General features: G+C 40.3%; 1 protein-coding gene across 2 annotated transcripts in view; it reads left to right on the forward strand.

The window, feature by feature from the left end:
* kazna (kazrin, periplakin interacting protein a) overlaps nt 1–17,997 on the forward strand; it is a 105,345-nt gene that overhangs the window by 13,957 nt on the left and 73,391 nt on the right. For both annotated transcript variants that reach the window (XM_088359624.1, XM_088359629.1), the window contains exon 4: nt 12,217–12,374. In XM_088359624.1, the coding sequence (XP_088215750.1) occupies nt 12,217–12,374 (158 nt within the window). The remainder of the gene's footprint in view (nt 1–12,216; nt 12,375–17,997) is intronic.

Raw genomic sequence — 17,997 nt, forward strand, 5'->3', positions numbered from 1 at the left:
TTGAAGGCCTGCAAAATGAGCAGATTACAATTTGGCATTTAAGAATGTATACAGTCATACACGTTGTAAAAACACGCTTGGGTCTTGTGCAAAGCTAAAACTAGGCATCAGCTGCCAACCTCAAAGATGTTCGGTCAACGTACGCTTTCATACTCTACAGATGTCGTTCCTCTTTTGAGCAATACAGCCACTTTATACACACACATTGGTCAGTCCCCTCTGGCGGCTGTGAGGTCTTGCAGGGTACCATGGAGGTGTGTTTAAAAATAAGTTTTTTTGCAACTGAAAACCAGGAGGACACTGTGGCTTCATGCCGGCAGGCGAGGTCGTCGAGTGTCCACAACAATGGAATGTTGATTTTAGCAAAATAAACTAAGAGCTAAACTAAGAGTTAACCCTAACCCTTGGTTACATCTTGAATCATTAATGAAATCAGACATTTGTGACAAATGTAGAAATACATCCTGCTGATTTCTAATCCAAATTACAAACTTGATAAAAGGGTAGAAAAAAAACAAAAAAACGGTGGAACGATATGTTTAAGACACAATTTAATAAAATCCACACATGGCAAAAGACTACTTTTAGATAATTGATCCAAAATTGCAGTGCATTGGATACAGCAGCAACTTCCTCTTTTGTGTTCTCGCCCTGAATGCTCACAGACATTTAAAATTGCACCTTTCACTGTAATTTCATCAGGCAGAGGCGAGCTGTTGCATTGCAGCGAGAGTCGAGATGTTGGACTGAGCTGACCCCCTCAACGCTGTCTAATCCAATTATTTCAGCAATCAGTGTGACATTTAACTCCTGACACAATTAGTCAACTCCAGGGAATTAGAGGAGAGGTTTACATAGCTAGTGATGCCTTTAACTTTATTTCGCCTTTAACTTATTAAGTGGTCTACAACCATTCAGTAATGCAGTTAGACAGCTGAAGCAATAAGTGCGGTTTAGTTTGATCAGATCTTCATGATGAAAAGCAAACAGTTTTTACCTGACAGGGGACTGCTGTTATGCATGTCATCCCTTTTTGTTTCGGTGATGTAGTGCCGACAGCAGCTTGCAGCTTCCTTGGGCTCATCAGTGGTGATGACTGGAAAAGTAATTGTTCTCGTCAGGTGTAGAAACAGACTGCCCAGCCCCTCCTGGGGACACTAGTACGGGCAGGCATTGTACTATAATCACTCAATTCCAAAGAATTATGTTGTAACTGAGGAGAAATTAACTGTGTTACCTGACTGCAACCACCAGAGGTGCTGTTTATTCCGACTTGATTTGAACAGTCCAACAGAGAGAAGCTAGTCAGTGTTATCTTTTCAGTAATGTAAAATTTTTCATGAAGCCTCTAGTGATTATTTTTGTGACTTTAATTCCCGCAAAAAAACAAACAAACAAAAAAAAAACAGATAATTGAGCGCAATCCTTTTGGCATTGTGTTCTGTATGACAAGAAAGGCTTGTGGAAGGCAATCACAGAATCACTTGCTCAGTGTCCATTTATACATTTCAAAAGCAGTGATTTGCCAACATATAGAAAAGTTTTGACCTGAGCTATGTGCGCCCAAGTTCATCTTGCCTAGAAATGCTGCTCGCCTGGACGTCAGATGAATGTGATGTGTTACGATCTTATCCGAGCTATCAAGTGACTCAAACTAAGGTCAAAAGGAGTTATTTGTTTAGTTTGATTGTAGTATGTGTTTTAGTATGTTAGTTTTATTGGCAGTCCAGCTGTGAGGATTTTGGGATGAACCCCAGTTTCAGATCAGTCAGGTCAACATGACATTACCATGGGACGTCAATGGCAACTAACAAACAGCACTTAAGACTGTTCAGACAAGGATTCTCTTATCCCTTTAAAAAAAAAAAATCAGTGTTCATTTTAGCTAGTTCATCTTGTTTTTCCTTTTTAATCACGTCACTGGTTCTTTTATATCAGAGTGTGGACACTCTGATGAAGGCGGAAGAACCCGCCGAAACATGTTAGGTAATGCACCTAAAATAATTAGTTTGAAGAACCAGTGAAGTGAGTGTTCATTTTAACCATGGTCGACCAAGACAAGCGGCTTTTGTTCAGTATATGATGTCTCCCAAGAACTATCAATGATTATTGAACTTTCAAACCACAGGAATGTGATTATGTGTTTGCTTGCTAGATATATAAAACATAATCTTATTTAGGCCAGCTCCTCATCAGTCTGAATGTTTTCATGCTTTCATTAACTGCTCCATGTTTGCTAATGCACTCAGCATTAGCCAAGTCCTGTTCATCTCCGGGTTCAGACAGAGTGCGTAATCCACTTAGAGAGGACTCATTTCACACTAAGAGTGGCATCACTGCAAGAAAAATCCAATCTCGCCTCAGTGTGGGTGTGAAGTTTAACTCCTGAGCTATTTTACCAGGGCTGGTGTATGTGTTTTAGCTGTTTGAACGAGTAAAATGAAAGGCTGCCGTGACACCAAACAGAAGCAAACATTCATTTGTCTCTCGACACTTGGCCCAATTCCAAACTGTGACAGCATTTACAAAGACGTGTCATCTTGCACTTGAGTGATAAATTGGATAAGGTTCACTCTCAGACCACCCTAGATCAATAAATAAATCAAGACCCTAAATATTTTAAGTTGATAAAGTTGTTAAATTTTGATAGATTTGCCAGTCTTTAGTTTGCTGCTTGTTCTTTATGACCCAAACCAGCATGTCCATATCCCACAAGATTCCAGACTTTTCTCACCAAATAAGAATCATGATTGTACCCGTGTTTTTTCCCCTTTACTTCCCCAAAGAGCTAATTACCTTAGCATTATACTTTTATGTCCCTTCTAGGATTTGTTTCATTTCTAGTGATAGCAAAATCAAGCTTTATGTCAACTTGCACCAAAATAATATACAGTAATCCCTTGCCACTTCGTGCTTCACCTATTGTGGCTTCACTATTTTGTGGGGTTTTATAAGAAATTAATGGAAAAAAGAATTTGTGGCAAACTACACTAACCAACCAGGAGTGACGGGAGAATGGCGTTAAAATTCCCGCCCTGATGAGAAGCTAACAAGGGATAGGTACCGGCAATAAACGGTGATAGCGGTGCGTGCCTGTGAACAACGGGGACGTGACTGAGGACAAGCACGGGAGGCAGCAGAAGTTACAATAATTAATCAATTAATTGACAACTCATTGACGATTAAATTAGTTAATAATTTGATTTGATTGACCTACGTAAACTGACAAAAAAATCACCCTGAGAAATAAAATTCAATTCAGCAATAGAAATACCCTGCCCAATTTTTCACTATAATTGTAAAAATCCTCCACCTCCGGCCCTCCCTGTGTGGAGTTTGCATGTTCTCCCCGGGCTTTTCTCCGGGCACTCCGGTTTCCTCCCACATCCCAAAAACATGCTTGGTAGGCCGATTGAGCACTCCAAATTGTCCCTAGGTGTGAGTGCGAATGCGGATGGTTGTTTGTCACTGTGTGTCCTGCGATTGGCTGGCAACCGGTTCAGGGTGTCCCCCGCCTACTGCCCGATGACGGCTGGGATAGGCTCCAGCACGCCCGCGACCCCCGTGGGGACTAAGCGGTACAGAAAATGGTTGGTTGGGTTGGATTGTAAAAATCCATCTTTTTTTTTTAGCTAAATTAAGTAACGGTCGGATATAATGCTCATATCCATTTCACAGGCAATAATGTTTTGTTAATCCTTTAAGAGAAGCCTACAAATTGGAAGAAGTGTCAATGAGGTGGAAGTGAAACATCCGACTTAAAAAATAAAAGATAACAAAGAGATATACATAATCCTGGTTTGTCCTCTTTTTATGTCTAAAACAGGATTATTGCGTCCAATTGGGCTCATTGCAAATACAGACTTCCATTCCTCACATTCAGCACAGAGTTTATATAAGCCGAAGCCAGATGACAGTTTTATTTGGAACATGTTGAAAATGTGACATGTCTGAAAGTTGGCAGCTCCCATTTTGGTAAAGATTATGACAGCATTGTTGAACTTTGCTTTGTGTCAACTCCCACGCCAGACACATTTGCTCATCCTTTTTTGGAATAGAATACATGGATAAAATCATGATTTTTAGTGCAAAACATTGTAGTCTACAATTTCTATGTAGAATGGATATTCTTAACAAAGTTGTAGCATACTAAGTCCTACGAACACACAAATGAAAGTTCATTGAAAGCTTTAATGATTTTGGAACAGATCCAACTGAAATTTGTTTGGATTTAGAAGTCAAACATTTCTCTAGAAGTGATCTACCGTAATTTTTGGACTAAAAGTCGCTCCGGAATATAGGTCGCATTAGCCATAAAATGCCCAATAACGTGGAAAAAAACCCATATATAAGTCGCTCTGGAGTATAAGTCGCATTTTGGGGGGGACATTTATTCAACAAAATCTAACACCAAGACCAGACATGAACGAGCAACAACAGGCTAAACGATAGGTATGCTAACGTGACATAAACACAAACGAAGAGCTGAGAATGGGCCTGACGTAACATTCAGTTATTCAAAAAACTATTACATATATAACACGTTAATAAAACCATCTGTCACTCCAATTCATTAAATCCATCGATCGTCCTTTGTCAACAATGCGTGCGCGCCGCTGACGGCGCTTGCACTTCAAAATATTCCACAGGCCCATATAACGATGTATGAATTATATTTCAAATAACTATTATATCAGCAATAATGTTATCAAACCATCTGTGTCACTCCAAATCATTAAATCCATCGATCGTCCTTTGTCAACAATGGGTGTGCGCGGCTGATGGCGCTTGCACTTCAAAATATTCCACAGGCCCATATAACGATATATAAATTCGATATCAAATAACTATTATATAAGCAATAGTATTATCAAACCATCAGTGCACTCTAAATCATTAAATCCATCGATCAAATTCCTCGTCCTTTGTCAACAACGCCGAGCGTGCGCCCTTATGTCAGCTTCGTCGTGATTCCACAGATCTACTATGTAACTATATTGTAGCGTTAACAAAGTTCTAGGAAAGACGTGGGTTTGGTAAACGGCTCTTTATTTAACAAAACAAACTTCCATGCGTGTGGCGGCGTGGACTTCCAGCCACGGAAGTGGAGAGAGCTCCATAGAATAGGACCGGGTGTGCGTAAAAGCCATAATAGTTTTTCAAACTGTCTGTGTCACTCCAAATCCTTAAATCCTTCAAACTCTTCATCCTCCGTGTCACTTAGAAACAAAGCCGCTAATGATGCCGGTAGTACGTGGGGCCCTTCGTCAGCTTCGTCATCCCGTGATCAATCTTTGTCCTTTTTGTAAACAACCGCCGCGCACACTGCTCCGCGCTGCTGACGTCACTTGAAATTCAAATTACAGTAATCACTTGCTACATCGCGGTTCGTTTATCGCGGTTTCACTTTTTTTTTTTTTTGAAAATTTTTGAAAAAAAACATATAAGTCGCTCCTTATTATAAGTCGCCCCCCCACCCAAACTATGAAAAAAAATGCAACTTATGGTCCGAAAATTACGGTATTCCTGCCTTAACTCTAATCATCATATGCGTGATTGCCTAATCACACGAGTCTTACTGTTTGTCTCATCTCATCACTCCTTCTTTTGGAATATGAGAGAAAAAATGCCAACGTCAAAGCCTAATGTGCAGTTGTAATCCTTTGATGCATGGTAAAGTTGGGTCTTTTGGGGTACACAAATTTTTTTGGGGGGGGGTGGAATCTAGGCCTGACTCATGATGCAAATGAGGCAAACAAACAAAATGTTTAATGAAAACACAAGCTCCCTAATGGAGGTAGCTTGAGGCTAAAACTCATTAAACATTCCATTAAACTTTGGTGCCTGGAGTCTGTTTATGAGCATCCAATGTTTATAAGGTCACAATAAGATGAGATGAAGTCGGTGCACAAACATTAATCCGTTTTCGCCTTTTGTTGCAAGACATCAGATACTATAGTTATTATTCTATTTATTGCACCAAAATGGGGCACAAATTCAAGCTGCTATGTAATCCCTCCAACAATCGCAGATGTTGTTTCAAGTACCGCACAAAAACATGAGAATGAGGACAGAGAGATTGCGCGAGCTGCTGTGCAAAGCTCAGCAGAGAATTGATCAAAAATCAAGGGGGACTCGTCAGCTGCTGGAGAGGCGGTTATGATGAGCCAGGCTGTGTTTTTTTCCACGCACGCATATACAGTGACACACATTCCATTTTGAAACCCGTCACCTCGGAAGCCTCGTCCCATATCTGTTTTTGCTCAGCCAGCTCCGGTGCTAATGGATATGATTAGTTGAGTCTAATGAGCTCTGTAGAGAGTAGCGTTCTGATTGCTGTGTACTGCTTTGCAACTACAGAACCCCCTTGAGAACTGCTACATACAGCAAACAATAAGTGTTCAGACAAATTGAGGATTTTACCCCCTTTTTTTCATTTCCGCAGATCTCTCTTGTGTAGTGAAAGGAAGATGGACGTAGTAGCAAATGTATGTGTTGTTGAATGTCTAATAAATGTTGTAGCCTACCTGTGAGTGTGCTGTTGACACGTATGTATGGAGTGAACCAAGTGTGTGACTATTTGGAATGATGTACCTCAATTCACTCAATGACGCAGTTATATTTGGAGTATCGTCAACAGATATACCGTAATTTCCGGACTATAAGTTGCGTTTTTTTTTTCATAGTTTGGGTGGGGGGGCGACTTATATGTTTTTTTCAAAAATGTTTACTCGATCATTAAGACATCACTTACTTACAAGTATAGTTGACCACTTCCCATGTTATTTTTAGTATAGTTGATCACTTCACATGCTTTTATATCTTTATCTTGAACATATTCAAAACATAAAAATAGAGAAAACATCAAATAAAGCAATTAACACTTTAAAGCACCATATCCAATTCCACTGTCTGCTGTATGTACACTTGCTCCATTTTTGCTCCTCTTATATTTATTATTATTTATTATTATTATTTGTTTATCATTTATTCAACACTCTTATTTATTCATTGTTTGTGCCTTCTTGGTTTTTTTTTTGTGTTGCTTGTATGCATATGTGTACTATCTCACCGAGGGATAGTGGGAACGTAATTTCAATCTCTTTGTGTGTCTTAGTATGTTAAAAAAAAATCGACGATAAAGCAGACTTTGACTTTGATAAAACAACCAAAAAAAATTATATTTTAAGACGAAACTGGATGAGGGCGCTCTAAATTTCACCGTTGGCCGTGACTCATCAATTGGGTGGGCTTAAGAAAAATGGCACCAAAAAGAAACTCACATTTTGCAGGTTACAAACTTCAAGTTGTAAAATATGCAGCTGAAAACAGTAATCGAGCAGCAGAAAGAAAGTTTGGAGAACCGTGATGTACCAATGGATTACTATTTCAAGTGACGTCAGTGGCACCGCGCGGCGCGACCCACGTAAGGACTACCGGCATCATCAGCGGTGATCATTTCTAAGTGACACGGAGGACAAAAAGTTTAAAGGAATTAAGGATTTGGAGTGACATAGAAGGTTTGAAAAACTATTATGGCTTTTACGCACACCCGGTCCTACTCTACTGAGTCGGGGGCCGGCGCTCGGCCGAGTGGCTGTCCGCGAACGGTGTGTGGGGCTCGGACATGGCCATTACGCACGCCCGGTCCTATGCCATGGAGCTCTCGTGTCTGGAAGTCCACGCCGCCACACGCTTGGAAGTTTGTTTTGTTTAATAAAGAGCCGTTTACCAAACCCACGTCTATCCTTGTACTTTGTTAACGCTACAATATAGTTATATAGTAGATCTGTGGAATAAAGACGAGGCTGACGATGTTGACAAAGGACGAGGAATTTGATCGATGGATTTAATGGATTTAAAGTGCACGGATGGTTTGATAATATTATTGGCTTGTATTATAGTTATTTGAAATATAGTTTATCTATCGTTATATGAGCCTGTGGAATATTTTGAAGTGCAAGCGCCCTCAGCTGTGCGCACCCATCGTTGACAAAGAACGATCGATGGATTTAATGAATTGGAGTGACACCGATGGTTTTATAAACATGTTATTCATGTAATAGTTGTCCTTAATGACTCTATATGTTACGTCAGGCCCGTTCTCAGCTCTTTGTTTGTGTTTGTCACGTTAGCATACCTATCGTTTAGCCTGTTGTTGCTATCGTTTAGCCTGTTGTTGCTCGTTCATGACTGTTTTTGGTGTGGGATTTTGTTGAATAAATTGCCCCCAAAATGCGACTTATACTCCGGAGTGACTTATATATGTTTTTTTTCACTTTTTGGGGCATTTTATGACTGGTGCGACTTATACTCCGGAGCGACTTATAGTCCGGAAAATACGGTAGTAGTCCTGCTGTGCTTGCAAAAAGACGTGAGAAATTGATCCCCAAAACGTTTAAAAAGTTATTGGTAAAATGTTTCTGGTATTTTAATAAATTAAACATACCCAAAACCATCGTCCTGAAATACTTCTACATAACTTCAAACTATTTTTACATTAACTTGAAAAATTTAATTGCTTACAAATGATTTATATTCGTTGCGCTGGTTAGATCACCTTCAAACTGAACACAAATAAACACAAATAATGCAGCAACACACACACAGACAAATGATATCACGATAGTCACTGGCAGTCATTCTTTGTTCTTTGCCACAAATGCACAATATTACTGCAGCTTACTGAATCACTTAGTTTTGAAACTCTTCCTTGAGTATTTTGTATGTCTATAGAGTATAGACTCTATACTATACTGCTTCCTGGTGGCCAAGGCACACACACGCACGCGCGTACCATCTCTTTCGATGAATATGGAGAACTAACGAACGCTGCATCACTGCACCTCAAGCAAATGTCATTCAAAGTCCAACCTTCAAAGTCCCCCTGTGTGTTCATTAAATACAAGGATCCGTTTCAGGCCTTTGTATCAAAAGGCAAAACTTTCAGTCTGTTCATGCATACTGCATGGTGATGCTTTGAGCTCTCCAAACATTTCATCTACATACATCATGTGGCGAGTTTGTGGAATATGTTGAATTTCTCCTTGTAGGTCAATGAGTGGTTCCCCATGAGACAAAAACTCTCCATTAAAGCATAACATTGGTGTTTTCACGCCTACACTGGCAGACTTTTTTTTTTCCTTACCTTTCCATCATTTATGAGGTTGAAGATAGGGACTCGTCCGTACCCAAGTGATCTGACTGATTTGCATTTATTTTACGGTTTGATTAAATAGAGTGGAAGTGCAGCAGTTTGACATTAGCAACAAGGTTTGGCCAATTGGGGGCAATGTTGCACAGCATTGTCGAGTGCTTTTGATGCTGTGTGTGTTGTCTCATCGTATTCAGGATTAGAAGTTGTCCTTTTATCCCTTTGTTTTTTAACCAAACCATTTCTTTACACATCAAACAGACACATTAAATGTGTTCTCATTCCCACTCTCCCTACCTTAAATGCACTCTCGAAAAAGATGACAATTAAGCTCATATAGTGGCCAAAAACATTTATTTACTAAACAAATCAAAGCACATATACTCACACTACTTTCACGCTGTTCAACCAAGCACAGCATATGCATAGGTTGACATGACAAAACATTTGGCTCATCACTCTCTATGTATCAGTATTCCCTTAGATTTGTTTGTGTGCTATGAACAATTTGCCATGAAATGAGGCCCTTTTCCCTGGACTCCATCCTGGACTCGTGCATCGTTTCCCATTAGTGAAACGGTGTGCGTTCTTTCCAGCATTTTTCATCTGTGGTGATCTTCATTTCTCCTGGCAGCCACTGTCTTCCCCAGTGAACATAAAGGCTCGACAGGCAGGGCACTGCTCTGGCATCTTATTTTTTTCTCTGCACCGGCTGCTCAAAAGGAGGACATGCAAGGCATTTTGACGATTCAGAAGAGGAGAATACGGCAGACAGCAAAGGGCGAGACAATGCGGCTGAGAACTCTCTGAACTAAAGAAAGACGCAACATTCTGAAAAAAATACGGCACATTCTTTTCAACATGTCAATTTCTCAAAGAAATATTTTACATTTTTATTAACAAGACAGTATTAAAATATGAGGTTATGCTCGTTCTCAATCCGAAAAACAAACCGAATGTAGAATAGAATAGAATAAGACTAACAGAAGCAAAGTGGACGGTTGCAACATAGTAATATTCATTGCTAATATTCATGCTTGTCCTAATGAGGAAAATTAAAAGAGAAAATAATAATAAGCACAATCAAGGTATAATCCTACATTGGCCAATGGACCTGACCAGAATGAGAGTATGTGTACAAATGTTGTGAACAGCAAGACTGGCCAATAGAAAAAAGACACCAATCTAGCTATCCTTCTCCATGTGTATCATAAATCTACAATATCTATCCATGTATTGCTAATGACAAATGCTATTTTTGATTATAATCTATGTAAAATAATCATATTGGTTTTGCTCAAAGTATTATGTAGTTTGTTAATTCATCAGATGACATGCAAAGCATCCAAATCATGCATTGCTGCACCTTGTAGTTTCAAAGGTCTATTGACACTTGCTTATTAGATTAATTATTAAAAACAAGCTTCAGACTACCACCAAGCATTTACATTTAGAATTGCTTGGTCGAGCAAAGTCTCCCCAAGTCTTTTTTATGCATTACTCTTAAAAAAATAAAAAGCTGCTGATGACACTGCGACACGCTCAGTAACCATGAAGTGGTGAACCAGCTAAATGGATTGCCATCACAGTGGCCCGTGTGTGCATTCTGAAGCCAATAGAGGGCAGTAAGAATAAGCAACTCAAGCGCCTTCCAATACGTGTTCTCGTAGCCTTTCACCTTTTAACCAGTCATTCAGTAAGATAGATAAGACTCCTCATTCAATGTTTGATGCTGACTCCTGCATGACAAGCAGTCCACTCACACATTCAAACATTCGATGTCTGCTCCACGCTCACCTCGAGGGGACACGGCCCTCTCCAGCCCCCTCATCCCCTACTTATCTCAACCGCCAAAGCTTGTTTGCTTGGAAATGTCAACCACGGTGGAAGAATGCTGGTTACGTAACGCAAACATCCATGCTGAATTTTCTTGCTTTTTTTTTTTTTTTTTTTTGAAGGAATATGTGTGTGGGGGAAATGCTTTATAGTCGCAAACACCCGCTCAAATTCAAATCCAAAATGCATCCCATTCAGTGCAGATTCTAGATGAATTTCTCTATTTACAAGCGATTTAAGAGTTGTTTTTCCGGCTCAACAATAGAGGTGCCCAAAGTATATAAATGACAATTTTGTAAATTTGAAGGTTTCAACACTGGAAACATGGATAATGAGGCATTAGGGGTTAGAACAGTCACAGTGACGTAAAATAAAATGGATCGTTAAGGGGGGTAAAAAAATCGCACATACTTTCGGAAATTACTTTTTCTCTTGCCACTGTGACCTCTGAAATATTTTCTGTGGCCTCTCTGAGACTAAAGAGGTCAATGGAAGAGGTTTGAGGAAGTCTGTGCACTGGGAAGGGGAAATGCAGCCGGGTTGGCTACTTTTCACTGTGGGAGGGAAGCTGGGAAGGAAACCTGAAAGGACACACCAGGGCAAAAACTTCGGAACAAAAACAGGATGGCTCTCAGGAACATTCTGGATGAGAGAGGGTGTTGATAGCCAAGGGAGTTGGTGACAGTCAGAAAGCACATTCTGCCCCTCTGCTATTATTCCTGGCCAATGAGAGCATGGAAGAAAATAAGGACCTTTAAGAGCCTCCACTGTCTGATGGAAATGTTCATTCAGAAGATCATTTAATAAGAATTCTGATTATTACTGGTGGCAGGCATAATTCTCACTTCTTCCAAACCGGCATTTTTCAGGAAAACAAAACAAGAACAACAAAAAAAGAAAGGCATGTTTGCTGAGCCGTTACCATTGCATCATTAAAGTGCGTAAGCAATTTTCATTACGTCAGAATGGGCAAAGATTTGTCAATCATATGTTAATTGGAGACTGACCAATAATACTGAGTTGTGAAAAAACGTATTACCCAAATTTGGTTAATACGTAATTTGGTCAGAACGTAAGTGCATGACTTTGATTTGGGGGGCAAGGACAGCCATTGTTACCAAGGGCTTGCCATAAACTGGTCCTACTTACTTGGAAGTATACAAATGTCCAGAATGTCTTCTGTATTGTAGTTGATGCAATTCAATTGTGTCTCTGTCTCCCTCTAGCGGTGCAATCCCTGAACAGCCTGAATGATCAGATCGCAAATTTCATGGTGACGGAACCCAAATCACTTGAGCAGAATGATCACGCATATTGTCCTCCTGAGAAGGAGACACTGCAAAAGTCAATGACCTTGATGAGACACCTCCTCGTGGATGCTCAGGTATGCACATCGGACCTCTTTGCAAGCAACGTGGGGCTACAAAAATCCTTGTCTATAAATATTCACGCACCGCCCCTATCCACCTATTCCATATTTAGGGAAAATCTCTGAGCAAGACCTTTTATTCTGACCCTCACCAAAATGTTTTTCCCTTTGCACTGCATCACGTCACTCAACAAAGTTTTATCCAAATTGCCATTCTATCAAATCAGTGCCATTTCCTTGTTGCTCTCAAAATAAGTTTAATGTTCCATCTTTTTTTTAAAACTATAATTCTGTTAATACATACAAGAAACTACTCAAAATGTTTATTGGCCCATCTCAGGCAGCTTTACTTTTTGTCATTATTTTATTGTATTGCAGTGTTTCAAACTTCTTACACCATGTACCACCCCATAAATACTAAGAGCCCCTTCTGAAAGTTTTGGAATGGCAAGGTCCACTCCTTCATTTTTGTTGTATACTGAAGACATTTGGGGTTCAGATCAAATGATGATTATGATACAAAAGTCCAGCTTTTATTTCATAGCATTTACATGTAGATGTGTTAAATAACACAGGACAGAGCACCTTTTTGTTTGAAGCCATCCACTTTTCAAGTGAGCAGATGTATTGGAACAGACCCAATGAAACAAGGTTAAAATGAATAACATTTCATATTTATAGTGGCATAACTCTTATTTGCAATAACTGCATCAAGCTTGCGACTCATTGACTTGACCAGATTGTTGCATTTTTTTATGTGAAATAGTTTTCAAGGCCTTTACTTTCGATTCTTCTTTCTGGGGGTTTCTCTCTTCAGTCTCCTCTTAAGGAGGTAAAATGCATGCTCGATTGGGTTAAGGTCGGGTCATTAACTTGTCCAGGCTAAGACCTTCCACTCTCCCCCTGGTGAAGTCCTTTGTTGTGTTGGCTGTGTGCTTTGGGTCATTGTCTTATTCCATGATGACACTTCTGCTGCTTGGTTTGTATGCATTTCTTATTAAATTGGCAGACAAAATGGTTTTGTGCACTTCAGAATTTATTTGTCTGCTACCATCATAGACTACTGAGCCTTTTCCAGAAGCGGCCATGCAAACCTGAGCCATGACATGAATTCCTGCATGCTTCACAGATGAGCTTATGTAGTCCTTTCCATTACTTTGGCAGTGGTTCATCGTGGCCTCAGTCCATAAAACTTTGTTCCAGAACTTTTGTGGCTCATCTTTGCACTTTGCAAAATCCAAACTCACCTTCAAATTGTTTTTGCTGATGTGTGGGTTGCATCTTGTGGTATAGCTTGTATTTTTCCTATTTTGAAGTTGTAATCAAAGTAAAATTAAAATTGGGGGACAAGATTGACCTACTTGTTCAGTGTTGAAAAGTATGTTGATGTCATCACGTTGATCCCTTATTTACCTCTTTTGAGCAAATACAACAAACATCTCATGAAATAATTCTCTTTAGATCATTTGGAGGGGATGGAAGTCTATTAATATGCCATATAAAAGACCAAATGGACACTCCGTGAATGAATGAAATCAATCATATATTGAAAGTCTAAGTTTAAAATAACTATTTACAAACTATGCCCATAGAACTTTATAACTCCGTGTCCATTTTTTCACTGATTTCACTGATGTTTTCCCTTGTGTTGATAATCTTTTTGTGGGAAGAGGATGAAGAGCCCAAGATGAGAGGCTGTGCTCTCCAATTAGAGGCCGCTGTCGAAGAGGCAATGTCAAGAGTGTGAATGAGCTGTTTATTCAAAATTATTCTAATGAGCTTGATGAGTTGTCACGCACCCTAATCCAACATCTGTCGTTGTGTATGCACACTGCATGACAAAATGTTAGCAGTCATACAATTTACTAGTTTCAAAGAGGAAATTCTTGTGTAAGTGTTTAGTCAAATTTATTTGACATCATCCCTGGTAGAAAGACATTTACAGCATCTTCTGACTTGCATTCTTTTTAGAATGTTACCTCAATATCAATGGATGACACCTATCGACTTCCCTCGATTGGAAAGTCTGTGCAATGGGGACTTCACATTGCCTCTTCTTAGTCCCCATTTTTGTGCAGTCAGTCTTGGAGGAAATTTGCTGCTGAGCTTCTGAGCCTTTGCTCCTGACCTTATCTCTTGCTCTCCTTCCTCCTGCAGTAACCAGCTCTGACTACATTAGTGGATCTGTCAGTCATGTGTGGTTGAAAACTGGGGGTAGAGAAGGAGTTTGGGGCACAGGAGCATGTGGATGCATCTAAACAAGTCAGTGAAGGGTGACTTTTGTCCGAGGAGACGCTGATAAATAAGATCTGTGTGACTCCCTCTGACCCCCATGCTGATGTATTCATCAGTGAAGAGATGCTGACAAGTCCCTCACTTTCTGAGAAACTATACAATGCATATCAACACAAAAACACCATAGCCATAGTCAGGTTTTAGCCTTGTTTTTCTTCATTATGAACTGAGGCTTAAGACAAGCTGGAGGCACTGATGAGCAATTTCAAGATGTCAAGAAAAATGTAATCTATCACACAACATACAGTGGTGCCTTGAGGTTTGCGTTTACGCCGTGACGTCAACGTGCCCTTGGTCATATATGACACAGTGTACTGTATTATAGCACCTAAATCTGCTCTCTAGAGCAGTGTTTACCAACCTTTTTTCATTCACGGCACATTCATTGGAAAAAATCTCGCGGCACACCGCCAACAAAAATTTGTTAAGCTCCTATATTAAAATCAGTTATATTACAACGAAAGACGTAAAGTCCTATTCCTATATATATGTATGGAGAGTCGAATAATTTAATAGAAATAAATACTAAATATTCTTTAAATCGTATTCTTTTTTTTTTAAATAAAAGTGACCGTTTTTTAAAAAGGTTTTAGACGGTGTAAGAAATAAACCATTTAAAGTGATTGGGATTAAAATAAAAGAATCAACGTGATTTTGTTTACTATTTTAGACTAAGTCTATAAATATTGCAACGATAAGAACAAAGTCACTTTTAAAGATGCTCTGCTGTTCTGACAGCAGCTGAGTGGCTATCACAGTCGAGGTGTCTGTACTTGACTGTTTATTTTATATATGTGAAAAATAACCAATCCAGGTTCTCCGGTTGAACTGCATACTCTGATTTCCTTTGGACCACAAACGCACCACAACCGTCACAGTGTCTGTCACTGTTAGCAAAAGCACACAGCAACACACATAAACTGAATACCGTATTTGCCGGTGTATAAGTCGACTCGGTGTATAAGTCGACCCCCTAAAATTCGACGGAAATTTACGATTTTATGATATATCCTTTCTATAAGTCGAGCTCAATTGTTGCATTATATTAAACTTCAAAATTCAATCACAAATATGCGAAATTTATTGACGAAATGTGTTCAAATTCCGGGAGGCCGTGCGCATGCGCAGTGGCCGGAAATAGCTCCAGCCGAGCGGATCGGCTGTTTATAAGCACCGCGGAGGAGATCGCGGAGCCTCATTTGACTTCCAGCGGGCCGCGCACTCGCGCACGCTGCCCGGTTCAAATTTTCTAAGTGCAACGCACAATGAGATGCATGAGAAACGGCCTTGGTTACCATCACATTTGAAGCGATGAATACGAAGTTAAATTTTATGACTCGGTGTATAAGTCGAGGTCGATTTTTTTCGGTCGATTTTGGATCAAAAAAGGTCGACCAATACACCGGCAAATACGGTATGTGCCGATGCAATACAATCAGACCGACACAATATGAAATCCCAAGATTCTCCAATTCTCCAGGCATGCACGATTAGCAAGTGGCTGACCAGGCCTTGCGCGAACTAACCAGTGGTTTTACGATGCGCTCCGTAATTAATATTGGACAATTCCACGGCACAGCTGAACGTCTCTCACGGCACACCAGTGTGTGCTGAGTACAGTGTCAGCATTTTTTGTCTTCAAAAACTTCTCCATCACTGTCACTATCGACTTGTCTTGCTATCCACAATGACAACGTCACTGTCAGTGCTACCTGCGTGGGCATTCCACATACCTGCATGGGCATCCCATATACCTGCCGCTGCATCCATGCGTCACCAATTTTCTCGTCTGCAAGCACAAGGCAAATCGCTACCTGCTGCTGCCACCTTCTGATATGGAAGATATGATTACTCTGCCTGGGCGCTACACCGCACAGGCGCACAAATTGGAGAATATTTTGCGGCACACCGGTGTGCCGCGGCACCCCGGTTGAAAAACACTGCTCTAGAGCATCTATTGAGTTCGTCCATTTAGTTTTATGGATGGTACTAATGCTCAAGTTAATTCTCCCCGCTGCCACCGACCTAATTTCCTGATGCCAGGGGATATTTTCATCGATAAAACTCAGATAAATATGAATATATAGTGCTACACAGTAATGGGATTGGAGGATAGAAGCACACCTACCTACGCATCAATACAACTTTTGCATTTAAGTTTCATTTGTCGGCGTTGTCTACAACACTCCAATAAATCCCACCCCCCTAGTTGATAAATACACTGCCTAACGGGTGAATCACCCCCTCTTTGTCCTCTGAGATAAAATAAAATTCAGACCCCAAGGGATTTCAGTGCAACAGATCATGATGGTGCTGTCTAGTTTAGTGAGTTACTGTTCTACTGTCTTTATTTTGTTGCAGAAAATCTAATCTTGCATCAAGCAATAACATCAGTATTCTGGCCAACACAGTGGCTTCACCACGAGAGCCATACTTGAACAATAATCCCAACCTGGCTTTTACACTCTGGAATTATTTTCGCATACCTATTAAAAAAAACAACAACGAACTAACACCCGCCAATTGTCTGAGTGGATGTACAGGTAGATTCCGTTTCTTTTCCAAACACCTGCTGGCAATTTAGCGCCTGCCCATAGCTTATTCTTGCAGCAATTGTCTGTTGTTCTGTAACAATAGAACGCCAGTGCGCAGGCAGCCTGCCAGCTGCTGCCAATCAAATTCAAAAGGACAACCACGTTCTCAAAAATTACTGGAAGTATGCTAACATTGTTTTTGGGAACAACGAGGGATGGTTAAAAGCTGTCTGTTAATTTTATACTCACCTTACATAGGCCGACCTCATAAATGTGCATTATCATGCAGCTATCCGGGAAGTATCCTATTAATATTACAACACATCTGACTCACTTTCCGCATTTATGTGCCAAAAGTGCCAAGGTCATGGAAGAGTGCATCCCGCTTGCAGTCTCAAGAGCACGTGGGAGAGCGGGGTGGGGGGGGAGCTGCTGAAGAGGGATTGAGTATGTGATGGGTTTCGCTGGGTCAATCTGTCCCTCTCAGAATGGGACCTCAGCTGGTCCTCCAAAACACGCTTTCTGTTCATGCATTATGCATGGCCTTGGTCCCGTCTGCGATCCCCTGACACCAGTGGACATTTGTAATGGACCAATGAGGTTTTGCAACCCTCTTTGTGTGATTTGTGTAGATCCAATAGCTTTTTCTTCCGAGAGTTCTTGTAGATGTGAAACTACATCTTCTTTTTAAGTATTGTGACTGATTACCTAGAATGATGATTTGGCAATCCTTTGGCATGAGCCTAATAAAGTTGATAGGTCAAGGAACCAAATCTGTAAGTAGAGGTAGAAAGATACTAATTAAAATG

This window comes from Syngnathus floridae, chromosome 2, assembly GCF_059516105.1.
Source record: "Syngnathus floridae isolate MCC-2025c chromosome 2, RoL_Sflo_1.0, whole genome shotgun sequence".
NCBI lineage: Eukaryota > Metazoa > Chordata > Actinopteri > Syngnathiformes > Syngnathidae > Syngnathus > Syngnathus floridae.